The sequence below is a fragment of the Phalacrocorax aristotelis genome, chromosome 6 (genome assembly GCF_949628215.1).
Source record: "Phalacrocorax aristotelis chromosome 6, bGulAri2.1, whole genome shotgun sequence".
NCBI classification, from domain to species: Eukaryota; Metazoa; Chordata; class Aves; order Suliformes; family Phalacrocoracidae; genus Phalacrocorax; species Phalacrocorax aristotelis.
This window is the reverse complement of record NC_134281.1, coordinates 50,560,421-50,581,459: the sequence shown is the minus strand read 5'-3', so window position 1 is coordinate 50,581,459 and position 21,039 is coordinate 50,560,421. Positions and strand designations below refer to the sequence as shown.

The following is a 21,039-nucleotide window of genomic DNA, read 5'->3' as shown; positions in this document are numbered from 1 at the left end:
TGGGTGCCCCTGTGCCCAAGTCACAGGCCACTGCTCCTCGGGAGGGCCACGAAGATCTGAGAGTCCTGAAGTGAGGTCGGTGCTGTTGGAGTGGGTCAGGCCAGGGCACTAAGCCCAGCCCTGGCAGACCCAGCCAGTGTTGGCATTTAGGCTGAGCTCAGCCCACAGAGGGGCAGGTGGGAGGGCCAGGGCTGCTCTCCCAGAGCAGGGGGCACCTGCGGGTGCCCGGTCCCAGGGCTCCACCAGGGGGCTGGGGCTGGGCACGGACCATGGAGGTACCTCCAGGCCCTCATTGGCCAACTGCCTTTGGGTCTAGTTACCCCTCGGGCCCTGATTGGCCAGGTGCCCTTGGGCCTCAAAGGCTTCCAGTCCCTAACTGGGCATGAAAAGTTGCAGAGTGGGTTGCTCCTGGTTCCTGATTGGCCAGCACCTCTAGGTTACAGTTGGGCCCAGGGCTCTGACTGGCTAGTGCTCTTGGGCCTAAAGGACGCCCAATCCCTATTGGGCAAGGAAACCAGGCTTACATTTGCCCCTGGACCCCGATTGGTCATATGCCCGGGGGTTCCAGTAGGTCCTGATTTTTGATTGGCCAGACACTCTTGGATCCCAGTTATCACTGCTCTCTGATTGGCCAGGTTTCTCTGGTTTCTAGCCGCCCCTGGTCTCTGATTGGTCGGGGCTCGCTGGGCCCTGCTGCCGCCTGTCGGTTGCCATGGGAACTTCCTCCTCTCGCGCCTCTCCCCGCCGGTTTCCTGGTGAACTTTCACCCGCGCGGCGGCGGGTCACATGACCGGGGCCAACATGGCGGCGGCCGCTGGGGGCTGATCGGCGGCGCCTGCCGGGCCGCGCCGTATCCGCCCGCATCCCGGGCCGCGCGGGGGGGTCCGCCCCGGGGCCCGCCGCCCCGCTGCCCGACCGCCCGCCGGCGGCGCCCGCGGCTATGCAGAGCGGCAGGAGGGGACCCGGCGGCGGGGGCCGGGAAGAGGTGGGTGCGGGGGGGGGGGGGGCCGGTGCGTTGTCCCTGTGATGCGCGGGGCGGGGGGGCCTGGGCCTTGTTTACCGGCGGGAGGCGAGTTGTTTACACCCAGCGCCCGCGGGCCCTGACAGTTCTCCGCTCTTGTCTCCCCTCTACAGACCTTCCTGCGGGTGCGAGCGAACCGGCAGACCCGGCTGAACGGTGAGTGGGGTCCCGCGCGGTGTCCCGGCTCCCCCCGCCCCGGCCCTCTTCCCGCAAAACTTCTCGGAGTTGGGCCGGGAACTGCGACCGGCCTCGCCTGGGCCTCGGCGTGCGGCCGGCGGGGCGCAGGGGTGAAACCCTTCGCGCTCGTCCCCGGCTCCCTGGGGGGGCGGTTCTCACCCCCGGGATCCCGCCAGAGAGTTCATCAGTGGGCCCTGAGACCTCGCTTTTAAATTAGGGGACCGGGCTGCTGTGTGCTTTCACGGCTCACATGGCAGAATCTTGCAGTAAACTTTTAAACCAGCAGTCTGAGCGTCTGTGCATCTGACGTCATGTTTTGGTTGGGTTTTTTTTGTTTGGTTTTTTTTTTCTGTTCTCTCAAACCCACAGATGCTGGTGCATTACTTTTATTCCTGTATTTCTGGGTGTTCCTAGCGATGAGTAAACAAGTATTTCTAGTGGAAAGTGTCTTGGTATTTAAAAAACAAATCAGAGATCACTTTATTTCAGAAAGTCCCATCTGTGTTTGTAAATCTGAAAAAAAAGCTGAAAGTATACTTTTTTTTAGCTTGAGCTGAAGAAGTTGAAACTCTTTTCCCAAAGTTCAGAAAAGTCAGAATTTAACATTTAAATAGTAACGGTGTTCTGTCATCTGGTTTTCTATTGCTTATAGCTGCTCTAATATGTACCATTCAGTCAAAATTTGGTTGTTTGGGCTATCAGGAGGCTTGTTAATTTTGAGCTTCCTGCTGTGATAGTTTAAGATAACACCAGTGACATTGTGCTGATGCAGCTTATTTTGAAGACAGAAGTACTTTAACAAAATAGTAAAAGGCTTTAGAGCATACTGATAGCAAAATAGTGTGCTTGAATTTGAAGTGCTACGTGTTTAGCCTAGTCTTAGGCAAATAGAAGTGTTACTAAGTTACTGACCCAATAACTTAAGTTTTACGTAACTGAATTCAGAGCTAGCTTGGAGATTTTTTAAATATCAACCCTGAGGGCCAAAAACCTGTGAACTCTTGGAAGTCTGTTAAGTCATACAACAAAGAGATGAGTTGCCTTGCATCAATTACAGGTAACTGCTGGCAGGTGTGCTAACATCTGCACTCCTAGATGAGTGCAGTGAGCTGCCTGCCTTAGCAGGTAGACACAGAGAGTTCAGATGGCTGAAATGCACTGAGGTATTGCTCTGCAATGACTCGTTTTGTGTGACAGAGGTCTCTGGAGTCAGTGGTGTCAAACTGTTTCTTTATTGTTTTTGGATAGCTGGGGCTAAGCTCCCACCTTCCACCTTTTTTCAGGCTGACAATGTGCAGTTACCTTATTTTAAAATTAAAAAAAAAAAGTCTGAGCTAGGCTTGTGAGGTTCTTGGTGTTGCAGAGTCCTTCAGTATGAATAAAAGCCCTTGATGACAGCGTGCTCCGCTGAACTGGCTCAGTAGTGCTTTATGCTTTTGACTTTAGCGTAAAGTAGGGCTGCAGCACAATCTGTGTAGACTGCAATCTAGGAACTCCTCTTGGACCCTGTTCTTAGATGTTTTTGTGAGCCTGGGCTCATCATCTAAAGGGAGGCCGCTAGTTTTGTACAGCGTTTGCATTGTTTTTACTGAACCTTTTACTGGTTTTGTATATGTTTTTTGGGGTACAGTGAGAAGAACTAACAGCCAAATGAGGACATTTGGTTAACTTACATAATGTCCTTATAACGCTGGTATTTCCTGTCCTTTCTGTTGTACACCCAAACCCCTACACCCTCACCCCTAGGTTCAGGTGTTAAGGAGCTGGATGCAGAAATATTAGCTGAAGTGCTTTGGCTTTGGGTCACAAAGAAGGTTGAACTAGCTCAGAACTGGTTCCTCCCATCCTTAGCTTTTTATGATTCTGATTATTCCTGTTCCCAGAACATACCTGTAGTGATGCCTGATTCAGTCCTATGCTGTTAGATTAGTACCCAGCCGGATGGTTGAGTAGGTTATACTGCTCCTTTCTGTGCATGTGACTTCATATTTGTGATCACTGAACTCAGCCGGCTTTCTTGTTTCCTCCCCCGGATTTTTTTGCACGAAAATAACTTTGTGGTATTTGTAAGCTTTGCCACATTATTATTAAACAGTTACTTAAGCACTGTTGCTCCAGATGGAGAAGACTTGAGTGCTTCGGGGGAAAAAAATGCTTATTTGTCTATAGCTTGTGTTTTAATGAGCTTCTAATCAATCACGCGACTGTAAAGCTTGCACTGTGAGAGTGGTTTCCTTATCCCTCTGAGTTTACATTGACAGAAATTATGTAGGACTTGTCCAAAGACTTCTGGCTTTTTGTTTCACGTTCTTATTGACACACTGAAGAAACTTAGGATATAGAAAACGCAGTCTATCTGTCAAAGAAAAATCTATTTCATTTGGATTTTTATGTTTTAAGCATACTTTTCAATATTATTGTAACCCATTTATCTTGGTATCTCTGTCAAGCTTCTTACCAGCTGAGTTCCAGAATTACTTCTGGAAACTCCTCCCATAAAAAGGGGTCCAAGGTGTTTGCTCTTCTCCCACATAGTCCTTGACTCAAGTCTCAGCTGCCCAGGCTTTTTGTGCCCAAGTCCTCTCAGATCTCCTCAGTGTGTTCTATCCTGTTGTGGTCACTTGGGAAAGTGCATCAAGAGCTAAGGAACAAGAAGGTAGAAGGGGACATGTCTTCTGTGAGCTGCTGTTGGCCTGGCTGCAACATGATTAGGTCCTGATAGTTAAATGGTTCACGGGTACCTGATGGTCCAGAATTTTAATTCTGCAAGTCAAACCTTTGACTTAAATTGAACTGTAAGTAAGGTGAATGCATTTGCAAGCTCTGGAGCAGGGGATTAATGTTCTGTCTGTTAGACTCTTGGTTGACTGTTTGTATCTGCGCTTCCCTGTCAGCCTCAGTGAGCTAAGCTCACTTTGCAGAGGTTGTGTCCTTGTGAACCCAGGAGTATGAGGTGTTGACTCCTGACGAACCCATGTGATAAAGAAGGCATTTCTTTCATTTGCCTTATTTTCAATGTTGCCAGACTGGAAACTTTAAGCCACCCTGTTAATTGAATCTTACGGAGTTTGGCAGAGCAGAGCAGGTTAGGTAGTCATTCAAAATTGGAGGCACAAAGTTATGCGTTGGTGTATCAGAACATGGATTCAGCAGGTTAAGTATGTGCCAACCTTGGAGAATAGTGTCAGATTGCAGGTTGCTCAAAATCATCTGTATGGAAGTTTGGCCATGCAAATGTGAAAGCCCCACTGAGACCCTTCTGTGAATTTGGCCCATAATGTTCTCTCTCAGGCAGATGAGCACCAAACTGTACATACGGTCTGAAACAGATTCATTCTTGACCATCTGTTTTCTTGCTTTAGCTTGTTCTTGAAATGTTGCGGGGTTTTTTGTGTGTGCTCTGCCGTTGCTGCCTTTGTTCCCTTGGATCAGATGCTCATGGATAAGTTGATCAGCCACAGAAGCTTTTTGTGATAGGCCTAACAAAAAGAGATATAATTGCTCCTCTAGACTTCTCTAGTAGATTTGGCAGAGAGCAGGTGTTCACTCTTGCGCGTGAATATCTTTGATTCAAATTTAGGGGCATTTGCAAAGTTGGCATTCTCAGTAGTGTTGTAAAATAGGTCCTTACAAAGCTCCTTTTGCACCTGCCTGAGAAGCTAATACCTGTTCTGGTCATGACCATAACCCTGCCTCTCTGGGCAGACCTCCTTGGAGGTGGTCACCATGCAGTTTGTTGTTGAACCACCACCAGCATGTCCTGTGCATTTGTAGCTGACGGGTGGGGGAGGAATAAAGCTAGATGATTTTCACTGGAAAGGAGACAAAAATGTTTCCACTTAATTTGATTGGCCTGCCATTGCAGGAGCTGCTAATGATGTCTGCATGGCACTCGGGGGACCACTCAAACTGGTGGAGGGAATCATAAGAGATATTGCTAGTAACTTAATCATCTCCTTTGAGGCTGCGGTAGAGGTTTGTATCGTGTCCACTGCTAGATGCTATGCAAGAGCACTCCTGAGGTAATGAGTGCCCTGTCCTGAAGGTGAATTTTTGCTTGGGGAGGGGAGTACCAGTGAAAACTAAAACCCATTAGCTTTTCTCTCAGGAAGTTTTGCTGGGCTAGAGAATAACATGATCTTTAGGCATTCATAAGGTTTAGCCTTGATGGGGAGAGCATGTTGTGAGAAAAAAAAATCCTCTGTCTCTTCCGCCCATAAGGCAGCAGTGTCTGTGGACAGGGGAGGGCTGGCTCCTCTCCGCACTGGTGGAAGACAGGCCAATGTACCCTCGAGCAGTAGAGGCTTTGTCATGTGCAATTTGGCTCCTCCTCTAGTGCAAGCAGCTTCTTACCTTGCATAGTCCCAAAAGAGCCCAATATTAGGAAAGGGAAAAGCAGCTCCCTTAGGCAGCACAGCTCCTAACTTAAGTCAGAGACTGTAACTGCGACCCCGGTCCTTGCGGAGGGTCCCAATTCTTGCTCACCTACATGTGCTACTTTCTCATTCATATGCTATGGCCACTTAAACTCCCTGGGTACCCAGAGGTTTAGTGTAACCTGAGGGAGAACATGCACATGCAGCAGCAGCAGTGTGTAGGGTAATGTACATCTGTTAAAATTGAGGCCTTAAAGGTGGTGGAAGCCCTCTGATGGCCTAATAATAATTATTAACGCTAATAAAAATTAGTGAACTCCTAACCTCCTGGCAGAAGGCTGGAATAATAACTACAGAGTGTTTTTTCAGTCGCAGATAAGAATGGGTCAGCCTGTGCAAAAGGCTCCTTCCCAGAGCTCCATCCTCTTCTTGCATCTCGTCCTCTGCTGGCTGTGTTTTTATCTTCCTGAATTACAAGAAGGAATGGCTCCCCCCCACCCCCCCCAATGCTGCTTTGACAGGAGTGAGGGGGAGAGGGATTAGTGAGCTAATTAGAAATGATTGCATCTATCAACACTAATTAACAATGCTGTGGTCTCACTTGCGTGTTCTTTTGAGCTGCTCCCCTTCGGGACAAGGCCACAATCACTCCCTGCCTTTGGGGCTGCTCCATCCCTTCTGCGCTGATTGGAAGTGATAGCCGGGCTGCACGTCGTGTCGGGTAGGGACAGCGCTGCCTCGCTGCTGGGACGTGCTTTCTAGGCTGCAGCATTCCCTTTCAGTTTGTGCTGTCACCAGGGGCACCCTGGGCCTCTGTGGGCACAACACTGCCGCTGCTAATGACCACAGAATGAAAATGGCAGGCGGATTTGTTTTCAACACCTCTTTCTTCCAGTGGCTTTTTCACTTGTTGCACTAGAACTTAAAAGGCCGCGCTGCTTGGCGGAGCTAAATGAGCTAAGATAGGGGCTGTCTGCAGCATCTTGCATGGAGCTGGAGCAGACTGAGGTTCTGTTCCCAGCTCTGCACTAACGTTTCAACAGTAGATCAAGAACTTGTTGTGGCAAAATGGTCCCAAGAAGTTACCAGTGCTACACCTAAAATAAGTTGTCTTCCTTTTATCACTGTTACAGTGCATGGACTGGAGGATGGCAGTAAAAAAGTTAAAAATACTAATAAACTCACCAGGCAGACTGACTTAGCTGAATTGATTGGCCACAGGGAGTCCTACCAGAATAATTAAACTGCTCCTTCCCCACATTTCCCTGTTTAAAAACAGAATGAGGTGAGAGAAAGATGTGTCTGTGATCAGGACAGAGGAGGCTTTGTTCCTGTGTCTTTGGTCAGATAGGTGTTTGCTGGAGAATGTTCAAGTTGTGTCTGATTCCAGCCTCCTCCCCAGTTTGTCCTTGCTCTGCAGCGCTAGTGAGGCAAGGAAAGAGCATCCTAAACTTAGGCAAAAGAGCCATACTGGAGGATATAGGTATTCAGTAAGCCAGAACTTCAGAAGTCTCTTGTGCACTGAAGTACAAACCAGAAAGAGCGTGGCTTAACTTTGACTACTTCTGGTAACAGGGTTGGATGATGTTGAAGGGGGAGGAGGGATAGTGTTCTGGGATTCAGGAAGGGGGAGAGAACAGAAAGGACATGTTGGGGGCCAATGTTTCATTTAAAAGTGGAATGTAATTCATCTGAGCACAATTAAATTAGCAGTAACACTTCATGATTTTGCTTCTGTATTGACTGGAAGTCAAATGGTTTACCTTCTAGAGTAGAAACTGACAGTATAGGTAAAATAACAGATTTAAGCAGTCAAGATAGAAGGGAAACTATTAAAATATCCCACTAGGAATACTGAAGTACCTCAAATGTTTGGAGAGGCAGGTAGGCTGTGGAGCTGTCAGCATGGTGTACGCAGCACAAGAGTGTGTTGCGGAGCTTCAGCAAATGAAGTTTAGATGGCTGATGAAAGTAGCGTGCATTTACTTGACAGTCTCTGTTGTTCGAAGTGCCAGGTCTCAAAAATACTCTCGTTGCTGTCTCTTATTCTAGGAATGTCACATTTACAGAAGCCTTTTCATGATGCCAGAAGGGAAGATTTGTTTTGGAGGAAGTTTTCCTACAAATCTGTCTCATTCAGTCAGGCAAAGCAACGCCCAGGGAATAATTTGAAGCCTCCTTAAGCATCACAGAGTGCAGGGGATAGTGAATATTCCTAATTCTGGACTGTGGGAAAGTATATCCTAACCCAGAGAGTCCTGAGTCCAGGGAAGCCTACAAGAAAGCCCTGAAAGAGGCCTTTCAGGTCTGTGTTGGTGTGTTCTGATGAAACTTCAGTGCGTCCGCATCACGCGGACAGAAACTTTCCTGTACCCTGGTTGTTTTCTTCTGGCATCCCAGCAGCTTTCTCTGACTCGTTGGCTGCAGGGAGCTGTTGATCCCACAAAATTCAGGCATGAAGGCTTTCAGAGCATGCTGCAGTGTTCACAATGTCAGTAACGATTTCTGGCTAACGCAGCTTTTTGGTGGTGTCATCTCTCATTATCACATGGGCTTTCCTTGGGCTTTTCCTTGTCTCTCATTCAGAATTTTGACCTTCTTTATTAATTAAACAGTGACTTTCCTGCAGCCAGTGATTGAGTTATTCAGTAATACCTGCCTAAAGCCATCATAATAAAGAACAGAAGTTCTTTTTAATGCAAATGATTTGGTTCCAGATGTTTTGATCACATTAAACGATGGCTCAAATTAACCAGAGATTGGATTAAGCAACAGGCTACCTTAGCTGCTTTTTCTAATTATCATGATTCCTAACATGTTTGTTTCCCAGAGCATGCCCTCAAGAAGGCAGTGTAGCCCCCAGTTTTCCTCCACATGAAAATACTGAAATGAAAATAACAGAGAGCGCCGGAAGCTGTCTACCATAAGTGCTGAGTTTTCAGAACAAATATATTTCCTCTCCATAAATGTTACCTGCTACTAAGATGCTGCTCTGACATGTGTGTGATGTTCTGGGAAGGAATTATTCAGGGTATACAGGAGGTTCTGTGGTCCTGTGACTGTTACATACCTTGTCCAAGGCTTTTCGGGTGCTACATAATCCTTCTATGATCTAAGCAAATTCCTGTATAGGGAATAGGTGTGTTAGTGGATGAGTCTCAGACTTAGAAGGCAAAATACAGAACAGGATTCAGTGACTTGGTCACTCTGCTTTGAAAACAATTTCAGGCTTCCGAGGGAAAGTATTTAACCATTTGAATAACTTACCTGGGGATGTGCAGCAGATATTCCACCTCCTAGTTATTAAATTGTGAGTAGCTGCCTTTCTGAAATCAGGCTGACAGATTATGGGTTTAACCTGGAATGTGCTAAGTAACTGTCTCCTGTACTGTTTACAGAGATCAGAGTAGGGAGTTGCAATGGGATTTTCTGGTGTGAAATCTTACTGTTTCTGCTAAGGGTTTATTATTTGGAGCTGAGCAAATACAGAGAAGAGTGGATCTACAAACTTGACATGTCTTCCTTTTTTGTTTGTTTTGTTTTGTTTTCTTTCCCTGGTTTCTCCATGCAGCTCGGATTGGAAAAATGAAACGGAGGAAGCAAGACGAAGGGCAGGTATGTCCCCTCTGCAGCCGACCTCTGTCAGGATCCGAGGAGGAGATGAGTAGGCATGTGGAACAATGCCTTGCAAAGGTAGAGGCGCAGCAGGATCGCTAGCTGTCATTCCCTTCTCCCTACTCCCAGCTTTGTCTGCAGTTGATCTAACATGGGGCAAAAACTAACATTGCTGAGCTTGCAGGCAATGCTGACTGTGTCTCCCTAAGATCTTTAGTCACTTCTCTTTGTCTTGAAAGATGGATTCTTCTGGATTTTTCTCCTGTGTTGCATTAGTAACTTTTTTACTTCATGTACCCTTTTGCTGTTGTTGAAGTCTAAGTAGTAGTCTGTAAAGATAGAGCTACTGAAGTTTATGAAGCCTTTTGTAGGACTTCATGCTTCCTGGAAAGAAGAGAGGAAAGCATGGAAAGAAGAGTTCTTTCTGATATCTGCCTTTGACAACATTAGAATTATTTTTTGTTGGTTTTTTGAAACAGACTGGCATTTGTAAATGTTGCATGACGATCTTACTCCAGGAAGTGCATTTGAGCAGAACTATTCTCTTGCTGTTCATCCCAAAGGCAGCAAGGAAGGAGGAACAAGCCCTAGGGGAGGGAGTTGTCATAGTGCTTTCTGTGCATGTTTCTCAGGAAAAGCCCACAGAAGAGATTATAACAAATTCATTCTTGTTGTCTCAAGAGGTGCATCGTGTAAAGAGAGGTGTCTTTTGATCACTGTGCCCCAGAAGATGTGTTCTAGGAGAACACTCCTGCTGGGGATCAAAGGATTCTGTGGTTTATATGATAGGGGAATTGTGCATGAAGGGTAGGGGAATGCATGTTGAAATGCACACCAGCATTGTTGTAGGAATCAGAGCTTCAATTTCCATGTGTAAAAATGATGAACCTTGCAAGTTGTTTTGATCTTGAGGTTGTCAAGTTCTTCCAGCACCCATTTGCTTTCAGATTTAGATCACTGGGAATGGGGGTGGGAGTAGATGCTGCTGTCTGCTCTATACTTAGTTGTCCTGGGAACAGTCCAGCTTTTTTTTTTACATCCCACCCTGAGTTATTGACCCCAAAAAGCCATTTCATGCACCTCAATGCTCTGCCCCTGCTTTTCCCTGTGCAGAGAGAAGGTTCGTGCATGACTGAGGATGACTCTGTGGACATCGAGAATGAGAACGGCAACCGCTTTGAAGAGTACGAATGGTGTGGGCAGAAGAGGATACGAGCTACTACTCTCCTGGAGGGAGGATTTCGAGGTGCGCCAGTGTTTTGGGAGCCCTTATAAGTCGTTCTGCTGTGGAAGTTGATAATTTTCTATCTTTAAAGGGAGGGACCTAGAGATCTGCCTTTCACAAAGGGCAGGACCTCCAGCCTTTGCCAGAATGTAAAATGATTTCAGCTTTCTGCCTCTCTTGAATGATGAGAGTCAAAATTTGTGCAAATCTTGAACAAAAGTGTTGCGTTATTTCTCGCTCAAGAAATGTGGCTGAAGAGGGAATGAGTAGGAATGGGTAGAATGGGAAGACCATTTGGGGAAAATAGCTTTTTATATGTTACACACAGTAAGAAATACATGAAAATATGTGAAAAGAGGGAAATAGAAATGAAATTGTAAAAATTCCCAGCCTGGAGTGACGAAAGCTGGTGTATCAGCCTCTGGTGATATATTGAAGGTGACAGCTAAGTCGCTTTAGCACCTGCATAAAATATTAAAGGGCCAGTTGTGCATTTATCACTCCATCCCTTTTAAGGTTGATAAATGAGAATCCAGGAACCTGCTCTGCACCTCCAGCACTGCAAGCCCTTAGGGCTTCCAGACAAATACATTTTATTTTTCCTCCTTTTTTTGCTCCTTCCCCAGTGACGGGGAAATCAGTTACTGAGGAGAAAGTGAGTTATGGCAAAATTTGACCTCTCGTGAGCTTTATTGGTGAATGTAATTTTAGCTAGAAACCTGGCCCCTTTCTTACACTCAGCCCTTTGGCCTTGAAGAGGAGGATTTACTAAACTGTTCGTTGGCATGAACCTCTGGCACTAAGGAGAGTCTCTCACAAGCAGTCCACGTAGTGCATGCCTAATGAGAGAAGGAATGCTGGCTCTCTCCGTTCAATAAAGAGGATGGGATGTGATCTCTTCCTATATCAGCTTGGATTTTAATCTGAAGTATCTCAAGGGGAAAGGCTACTACATAAGGGAGTTGGACTTAAAAGCCAGCCATGTGCTCACTGACAACCTGGCACTCCTGATCTGCTCTTACCTTCCTCTGAAATTAAATTGTAGCTGGGTTGTAGCAGAGCAGATGATCAGGAGCACAGAGGTGAAGGAGCAGCTTCTTTGGGTTTTAAAGGCTACCCAGTAAAGCTCAGACTGTCACTTTCTGTGTCTGTAGCCTTACCTACCTTAACTTTTTTTTGTGCCTCATGGAGAGTTGAGTCTGTACATGATTCCAGGCAGAGGTCTGATGAGACAATGCAGGGCCTTAGACTATGTTTATGTAGTATAGTTACTACAGTCCATAGCAGGAAAGCGTGGTATGTCTGTGGGCCTCTATCATTGTCACTGCTAGTCCTGATTAGGAAAAGGTACTCAGGTAATTTCTGCCCTTTTTTGGGCCTGCATAGTTTTTTCCTTCAAGCACACTGAACACCTGAGTTTGAGGAGAGCACAATATTCTGCTTCCTTCAGTGTGGACATTGTGCTGTCTTCACCTCATTAACATTCACAGTTGTTTTTGAGTTAACTCATGTAAGTGTGGCCTGAACCTTTCAAACTGCTTCAGTCATGTGGAGACCCTCTTTCAAATGGGCTTCAGATGGACAAAATGTGTGTAATTGATGAGATTAGGCTGTGTAAATGCAAAGTACTTGCCTCTTGTTGCATTTTCTTCCTTACATTTGAGAAGGAATTCTCGAATGTATTAGTTTGTGTTATACAGAATAACTGCTTTCCTCCACCAGAAGTTAGGCAGATTCTGGCAACAGTCAGGGCTGTGACCTCTGCTAGATGGCTGCACACACATGGACAGGAGCATCTGTGTTTCATACTTAGAAACAGCCCTCCTTCCATCAGGATTTGTGGTCTGTTTCTTCTTTCCTTTTTGAGACCCTCATGACACCTTCAAGAGCGTTAGTTACGTGAACGGATCCAGCAAAGGATCAGAAGACTAGGAGGAGAGTGGAGCACAACTAGATGCAGTTCAAAACCCCTCCATAATTACCCTGATGGGAAGGCTTTTGGATTAGACTCCTTCCCTTTGTGGTGATGGATGAAAGGTGTCTGTAGATCAGCTCGTGAGCACAGGAACTTCCCTGTAGCATCTGTGGTCAGGAGCATCCTCGCTGTGCAGCTTTTGGTGGCAGAGCCGCTGCTGAAGAAATGACTCCACCTGAGTGGTTGTCAGGTCCCTAGCATGTGTGTTTCTCCCTGCCCTTTCTCCTCAGGAGCACATCTCGGCTGGCAGCTGAATTCAACAGCTGCCATGCTCTTACCTAAATGAGGGAACTTGTTGCCAAAAACAAGTATTTTGGGATGAGCAGACAATACCTGCAGGGTACCTACCTGCTCTGCACAATAAGTTTCTGAAAAATTTGGGAAGCCAAAGCAAAGCTGGAATGAACCCCCGTAGTTGGCTGATTGTATTTCTTTTTAAGCAAGTTATGCTTTTTCATGCTCCCTTCTGTGGTTCTCATATTGTCTTTAGCTGCTGGCGTTCAGGGGTCTCTTAAGTCAGGTCTGCTTTGTGTACTCTCAGGTAACCTTAAGGTGACTGTCTTTTTCCTTTCTCTGCCAGTGTTGGCTCATGCCTTGCTTTAGGGACAGAATTTTCAATTTAGAGCCCTGAAGCACAGCACAATATTTTGGACATGCTTTCCAATGCTTAAAACTGCTTTATCTGGAGTTGGCAAGGCCTTCGTTAACCCCTGTCACCTGAGGCTTTGTGTTTGGCTCTGTTCCCTTTGCTGAGAAGTAGCAGTGATGTGGAAATCAAAGGCCTTTTATAATACCAGACAGCTGTTACCAGGCTATAGGGATGTCACCAGTGTCTAAAGAGATGACATGGAGAAATACGTAAAACCAGAGGGGAAAATAGATGTCCGTGTGTCTCATTAATTTCTGTTTTAATGGTGTGTTGCTTTGAGGAGACATCACAGCTAGGCAAAGGGGGAGCAAGACACTGTGGCCAGCACATATTGAGTGAGTCTGCCAGACCACTGGGCAGCATTGTTTTTGGTGAATGGACAAAGTTCGTATCACTCTCAAGGTGAGAAGAACTCTTTGCTAACTATATGAAAGATCCTGCCAGGTTCTCAGGTTGGGGGAGGTTGGGAGATCCTGGGGGTTTTCTTCTTGAAAACAGAAAGGTCATGGAAATAAACAGCCCTGCTCAGGTTTTGTGGAAGTTGGTCTAATACTTGGGAGCAATCACAGGCTGAAACTCTCACTTGTGTGGTTCCTAGGATGAAGCTTTCTTGCTTCCAAAGGGGTTGCAGGGAAAACTTGCTCATCTCACCTGAGGGGCTGTCTTAGAAGGAGGAAAGTATCTGTCTTCCATGTTGGTGTTGCAGCTGCAAATCCCCAGTCGGGTCTAATGCAGCAGAGCCAAAGCACACTTCTTGCCTGCCACCGCTTGGCATGTGTGAGGCAGCAGGTGGAAAGAACAGGAGATGGCAGCAAGTAGGAATATGATGTAACTGAGAAGTGCTGGGATCAGTACCTTGTCTCTTAAGCTGTTGGGTTTCCTGAAGGCAGTCAGGAAGTATTTTGTACTTCTAGCTGTCCTCCTGGCTGCTTAAAGCATCATTTGCTATTGCTTAATTTGCTTACGCAAAGCTGTAGAATGCAAGTTAAGATTATTGGCAATTATATAGGATTTGGAACCACCTTGTTTCAGCAGAGGTCCTGCTTGAGGTGGGGTTTATAGCAGGAGAGTTCTTGCTTCTGTTTGGGATGGGTACAGAAGGCTGCCAGCCTGAAATACCAAACACTGTTTAAATCAAACTCATGCTTCAAAGTGAAAAGCTACACAGATGTAATGTCTCCCTATCTTAGAACAGTGTCGCAAGACTAAGATTTCTGTTGAAATACCTGAACATTCAGTAACCATCTATCGCCACATCTAGATCGTCCCACTCTGAAGCTCTTTGTTGCAGGAGGTTATTTCATGCCATCTTTGTCTAGTGAGTTTCTGTGTTTAGGAAGCCAACAAGGCTTTGCAAGTGAAAGCATCAAGTGGCTCCCTCTGACTTTTTTTTCCTTTTTAAAGCTCGGCATATTTGTAGCAATTCTTCTGTTCCCTCTCTAGAATGGATACACGTTACCCTCAGTGTTTACACTGCAAGGTTATCCCTTTAAAGAATTCCTGAGGGAAGTTCAAAAGGGTTTTTTTTTCTTTGAAAGATTCAGTGTCTCTTTTTGTGTGTGTGTCTCTTACTTGAAAGAAGGGAAAGGGAGGGGGGGAGTGAAAAAAAAGTGCTTTATCTGAAAAGAATCGCATCAGCTTCGCACTGATAGAAGCCGCTGTCATCTCTTAAACGGCTTAGCACAGTCAAAAGGCAAGAGGACTTAAAACAGTGTCTTACACAGGGATCGATGGGTGGAACACAACTCGTAACCGCAAAAAAAAGCGCGGGGGGGGGGGAGAGATAACGGTAATGATTGCATTGAGGGAAGCTTGAGGGAGGCTTGTTCTTTGTAACACAGCTTCAAAGGTGTCTGGACTGGTGCCTAAGGAAACTGTCCTGTGAAGTCGCTGCCTCTGTAGGTCTAGGGAAGGAGGGGGGATTCTTGGACCCTTCTGTTTCTTAGCAGATGGGACAAAGATTAGTAAATGCCAGGTTAGCGGCTCCCTTCTGCTGCTTCACATTTGAGGAGAGGTTTTGATCACTTTGTCTCTCACTGTCCGCTCCAGGAAGGTGGCTTGTCCAGGAGCAGGGAAGGAGGCGAGTGGCAGATGGGGCATTTGGGGAGACCGGCTGGGGGGACGGGATGTCAGTTTATCGATCGCACCTCAGTCAGGAGAGCTGCAGGCACAGTGCTCTGAGCACGAGCGGCAGCGTGCTTAATGTGATTGAAAGGCAGTTAAAATGGCGGTGACCTTTTCAGGGGGAATTAGATTGCCTGCCAAGAGTGGTTAGAGGGAGTGATAACGCCAGCTTGAGGAAGCTGTCCAGTCTGCTTCAAAGGGAGAGAGACAGAGATAGGGAAAGCAAGCTAGCAGCAAGTACCATTTAAAGCACAAACCGTGCAGTCTGATAGAACAGAGATTGCTGTCCTCTTTAGATATGAAAGAATTGAAGAATTGTAGCAAGTTCTCTCCACCCGCCCAGTTCTCCTCTTTTCCCTTCCAGCTCTCCCACCAAAAAGCCTCCTCTGGGCACAGTAGCTAGCTAGTCACCACTGCTCTTCTGGGTTTGTTTTCCTTCAGCAGATCAGCTGCATCAAAAATAACACAGAAGAGAGAAAGGCTTTGAAAATGTTAAAATGGTAAGCAGGGCATTTTCAGGGAAAGATACTTTCTAAGAAAGATCAACATGACAAGGATCTGTCTGATAGATTGTGATACTCTTGAAGGAGAAACACACCGGGATTACTTAACTCTGAAGTTTCTCTTTATTTCACCATGCTGCTCTCCTCCCAAGCTAGCAAAGGGCTTGTATCTGTTAATTAATGTCTTATCAAGGGAAAAGAACAGCATGACTTAGGATATGCATAGAGGGACTTGGTAAAGCCTTGTAAGCTGTAACAAACTACAGTTATCCTTGGGTGCCCATTTGAATTGGATCTCACATCATGTACAATTAGAGCAGCTGCCTGGAAAGTGGGACTACATTAAAATGTCTAAGTTTCCAGCACATGGCTGCAGTCCCACTGTCAGCTTTCTGACTGCAGAATCAAGATGAGCAGCAAATGTTGTAGGCCAGTCTTTGTCCAGCATGGATTAGTTGTCCAAGAAAGAGCATTGGGGCAATAACTGTATGCTCCTCCAATTTGTTTTCCTTCTAAATACACACAACATTAGAAGTGTGCTCTGAAGTGTGAGGTCCTGTCCTCAAAATCTAAGTAGATGCTTTTCAGTTTTCCTGCCTCAGCAGCAGGTGTTTGTGAACACAGTGTCATTGCTTGTGTCTGGTAACTGCCTGGCAGAAAACTCCAAATAGAGGAGGAAAACTGAGTTGCGCTTCTCGGTGCAATTTCATGAACACCAAACTCTGCAACAAAACTCTGCAAAAATCTGTGTTTGGCATGCATGTGGAAACTGAAGCATGGAGAAGCATATTCTCTAATGTTATAAACATAGTAGCAAAACTGGTGACAGAGCTTAAAAGTCTTGCTCTAGAATCTCACCTGGTAGGCAGCTGTGCCCTCTTTTTCAGACAAGATGTAACAAGGCATGCAAGAAAGCTTCAGGAGGCAAGGAGTCTCTTTTTTTCCATGCCAGGAGGTTCAGGCTGCATTTAAGATCATACTAGTAAGAGGGTATAAACTGATCTACTCAAATTCAGCAAAAGAATTTGAGCTGAACAGTAAGTGTGACTCTTCCTAGGAAACTGTGTGGGAAATAGAAGGCATCGCTGACATATTTAGGCCTTTTGGGAGAATGATCTAGTAACTAGAATCATCTTCCCCATTTCTGTGTAGATGAGTCAGAATTCATTCATTTTTACCCTGGCAGGCTAAAGCAAACTTCAGCTTGGATGCAAGAGCAGTCTTTGGTAAGAGTATAGGGAATCTTTGCCGTAATGAAGTTCTTAATCTTCCTCCCACTTAGCAAGAGCTCAGTTCAGTGCCTTTCTCTGTCATGTTTCCACTGTCAGCATCCCCCATTGCTTAGTCTCTAAGTTGAATGCATCTATACGACTGAGCATTCTTCCCAGCCTCTCAGTCTTGGTATTTTAGCCTTTCTGTATTTGGTTTGCTACCTTCTGCTGGTCACTTCTACCTGCTATAAGCTTCCAGGTGGGCAAGATGTATAAATTTCATGTTTCTCAAGTGCTTATTCTATGCTTTATCCCCCTTTAGAGGGATGCTCAGTCCCAGAACACTCGTACGCCTTGCCTCAGCCCTTGTGTAAAATGGTGGTAATCCTGGTAATCCCTCCATCGCTGAAGGACGGTACTTTGTACTTGTCTGATGGATTACCCCAAGCACTCCGTAATGTTTGTACCTCTCTCCTTTGAGAGCAAGTACTAGTCTATAAGGTAATACTTGACCTAAAAATGCTAAGATGTGTTTACATAGTGTTATATACAATAATCAGATTGACTCTACATGACTGTTTCTCCACAATTTGTATTCACATATAGAATTTGAGGGATTCTGTGGCCAAGAAATGTCTTTTGGGTATTGCACTAAATATTAACATCAGAAGTTGACTGTAGTGAGCAGGACAAACAGATGAGAATAGTACGTGATTTAAAAAAAAAAATCAGAATTTCTACCTTATGTACAAAAGTCATCATGACCCACCATGTAATTGATCCTTGATATCATGTATATTTAAAGTTCATATAATGCTTCAAGGAACAGTGTGTTCTTCATATTGGAACATACAGTAATCAATGGGACTCTGCAAAGTAAAAATTAACTGGAAAAAAAAATTGGTGCTGATAGCTGTTAAAAGTCATGATTGTTGATAGTACATTTTTGTTAACTTGAACCCATGCAAAAATGTAAGAACCTAATTTTTATGCTCAAACTGCCAGAACACATTAGCTGAAAGGAGCAGAATCAACTAAGCCTTGCTGTTTGATATACATAACGCTGACAGCCACTCTAACCAGGAAAAGATTTTCTGTGGGAAGAAGGGGAATTCTATCCATTTGACAGTATTATGTATCGCACTTGGAGGAGGAGAAGGGATGCCTGTCACCCAGCAACAGAGGAAGGAGGGAAAAAATTAATTAAAAAGAAAACGGAAAATGCAGTTGTAACACCGTGAAAATTGGCAGGGGGAGTAAGGGAGCAGGTAGAGCACCTGAAACTACTCAATTTTTTGAAATTGACTGGGTTTCAAGTTGACAGCATCCCTTTAAACTTCAATTTTCCTAGATCTCAGACATGCAGTGCAAGATCTTCCAGTCCCATCTGCTGCACTTGCTTAGCTACTCTCTGCAATCCATTTTTCTAGTGATCTGTCTGCTTTGGTTTTGAAAGTCCCAGGCTTTAAGACAGTTATTTGATAATTTTTTTTTTTCCCCAAGTATCTGCAGTTTTTCTAGAACTGCAACCTACTTCTTGGACACTCCGGTCAAACTTCAGCCTTAAGCACCCAGTAGTTGATTGACGTGATTTTAATAGCATTTTAGAATACAGTTGTTAAGTCAGGGGCAGTGAGATTTTTTTTTTTATAAAGGAAAAAAGAGCACGGGTCTCAATGGCTTTAAACAGCTCCTGTCTCTGCATGTCGTCTCTTCCACTCGGCGGTGCAACGCATTATCGAGTAGTACCCGGAAAGTGGCTAACTGCGTTTGACACACGCCAACTCCCTGCCTCCACACTGGATAATTGCATTGTCAACTGTTCAGCAAAGTGGCAGGTGACACTGCAGCCGGATTGATTGTCCTAGTATGGAAGCTCCCAAGACTGTCAGCCACCCAATCAATAGAGTTTACACAAGACACCGTCACTGCATCTGTAACTAATTTCAGTTTGAGCCTTGCAAGATGTGGCTGTCCCTCTTTCCTGGCCTCTCTTCTTTGCTTGCATCTTCTCCCTGGACGAGGAAGTTGTTTTCCCGCTGAAAGCCTGGTTTATTTCTTGTTTTGGAGCTGGAAGTGAAGAAATCAATGGTGTGTTTTGTGGTTTCAGAGTTGAGGGCATTACAGCACATGGCTAACTAGCAGCTCCAGTTTTGCAATCAATAGGCTGATCAATTGATTAAATTAGCACTGATTTTTCTTTCTTCTTTCCAGCCTAGAAAAGAATTAGTTTGGGGGGAAGAACATATGGGTTTGGCCTATGAAATTTAGCCCTTGGTTTTCCAGTCCTTGGCTGTCTTTCCCCTACAAATACATTCTCTGTGCTCATCATTATTTAAAGCAAACTGCATCGAGTCCTGCCGCTGGCAGCGGCCTGCTGTAAGCCAGGGTGTCACTTTCAGCTGTTCACCAGCCTTGCTGCTTCATGCTCGGCTGCCTTAGAAAAGTCATCCTCCAAGCACTGCTGTGTTGCTTTATTATTGGCAAAGTTGCGACATTCCTGTGATCCCTGTCAGTGGTGCTTATTGATCCAGTGATGTGAATCTGCTTAGTGATTCAAGATTACTTTAATTCTCCCTCTTCCTTTTTTGTTTGTTTCCACACTCTCCCCAGGGGAACAAAAGCTTTCAGATCCACCTTATCCTGACTGTGGAAAACAAGCTGTAGCTGCACAGACTGTGGCTGTTGCTGCTGCTTCTGTACTTTGGCTCTGGGTTTTGAAGAGCAGCCTTTGAGATAGGCATGAGACTGTTCTCACCTTGGTGCATCATGCTGGCATAAAGCTCTAGGAGGCAGCCACATGTGAATGGCCACACCAGATCAGACCCGTGGTCCAAGTGTGTTTTACCCTCTGCAGCCCCAATCTGCACCTGATGGGTTACAGAGAGGCATAAAAGAAATCTCTGGAATACTCCTTGGTGTTGCAAGGGGTGGGGAAGCCTCTTCCTTGAGCCTTGCAGCAGCTGGCTCTTATCCTGTACAGTGGAGCTTGCCTGCCCTTTGTTCAGCACACTGCTGCGAAATGATGTTAATGGTCATAAAATTATATGGCCCTTTCTTTAAAGGCAGCTGTTCCTCTGATCTGTTAGCAAAGGTCACTGCAAGCCTCCGAGGTGCTGGTAAGCAGTCAGGTCTCTGGCAGCCCATTTTTGCCTCTGTGGGAGCTAATACGTGGCATCAGATGGATGCATCTCCTAATTCAGGTGTACACCATAACGACACAGTTGGGTGTCAGTTTTCCAGGTAAAATGCTGTTTGCTTGAAAAGGATCCGGCTCCAGAGAAATGAAGCCCTTGCCCTGCTAGCAGCTTTTCATGGGCTCTGAATGTAATTTTTCCTGCAACAGGGTGGGAAAGTTACCAGAAGAACTACTCTATCCTTGTTTGTGCTATGGAAAAATGGGGGAACAATTTCACTGTCCAAAAATATGGCTGGGGAGGTGTTACAGACCTGCAGAAAGAGTGCTGTTCAGGATGGCCTCATCTCTGCCTTCCTCTTCTTTTCAAGAATCTCTAATGGCTTTCTCTTTCTTCCCAAATGCCTTTTAAAATAAAACAGCATCCGTGCCACCTTGTCCTCTTAGTACTAGTTTGGGATACTTCAGCAGCTGATGAAATAAACCCAGTTTAGAGCCATTCTCTGGAAGTGTGTGTGAGGCCTGGCCGTGTGTCTGCATAAACTATTTTTATTGCCTTCATTGTTTTTACTCTCCAAGAAGCCAGAGAGTGACATTTCGTTAAGAAAATAGAGTGAACGTGCTGGAAAGGGAGGTTGTGTAGAAGGGGGTTACTGCAAGGAGTGTAATTAGCAAAGGGTACAGTTCTGGAGATTTATGGGAGGCTTTTTTCCTTCTTTCCTGAACATGTGTAAATTACCTGTAAGCAGAATGAATGCCTCTTCCCAGCCAAAACAGGCCTCAGTAGAGCTGCACATCCCTGAGATGGATTTGGATTTAGACCCACTTACAGCACTTGCATAAAATTCTGTATCTCTAGAATATTTCTGATATAGATTTAAACCCCACCCACAATTCCTTGGAGGCCAAACAGGAGAAACACTAGTTAAACAGATGAGTTTGATCCTCTGCGTAGTGTCTAGTAGTTGCATTCATAATGGTGATGCAAATAATATTAACATCTTAGTTTTGTTCCTCAGTCTTGTTT

General features: G+C 45.4%; 1 protein-coding gene across 3 annotated transcripts in view; it reads left to right on the top strand.

Moving 5' to 3' along the window:
• Positions 1-21,039, top strand: part of RNF220 (ring finger protein 220) — a 229,520-nt gene that overhangs the window by 172,235 nt on the left and 36,246 nt on the right. For 2 of the 3 annotated variants that reach the window (XM_075097813.1, XM_075097812.1), the window contains 3 exons: positions 1,135-1,177; positions 9,146-9,267; positions 10,303-10,435. In XM_075097813.1, coding sequence (XP_074953914.1) covers positions 1,135-1,177; positions 9,146-9,267; positions 10,303-10,435 — 298 coding nt within the window. Of the gene's footprint in view, positions 1-765; positions 986-1,134; positions 1,178-9,145; positions 9,268-10,302; positions 10,436-21,039 lie in introns of those variants that run through there. The other variant, XM_075097811.1, reaches the window with a different exon arrangement.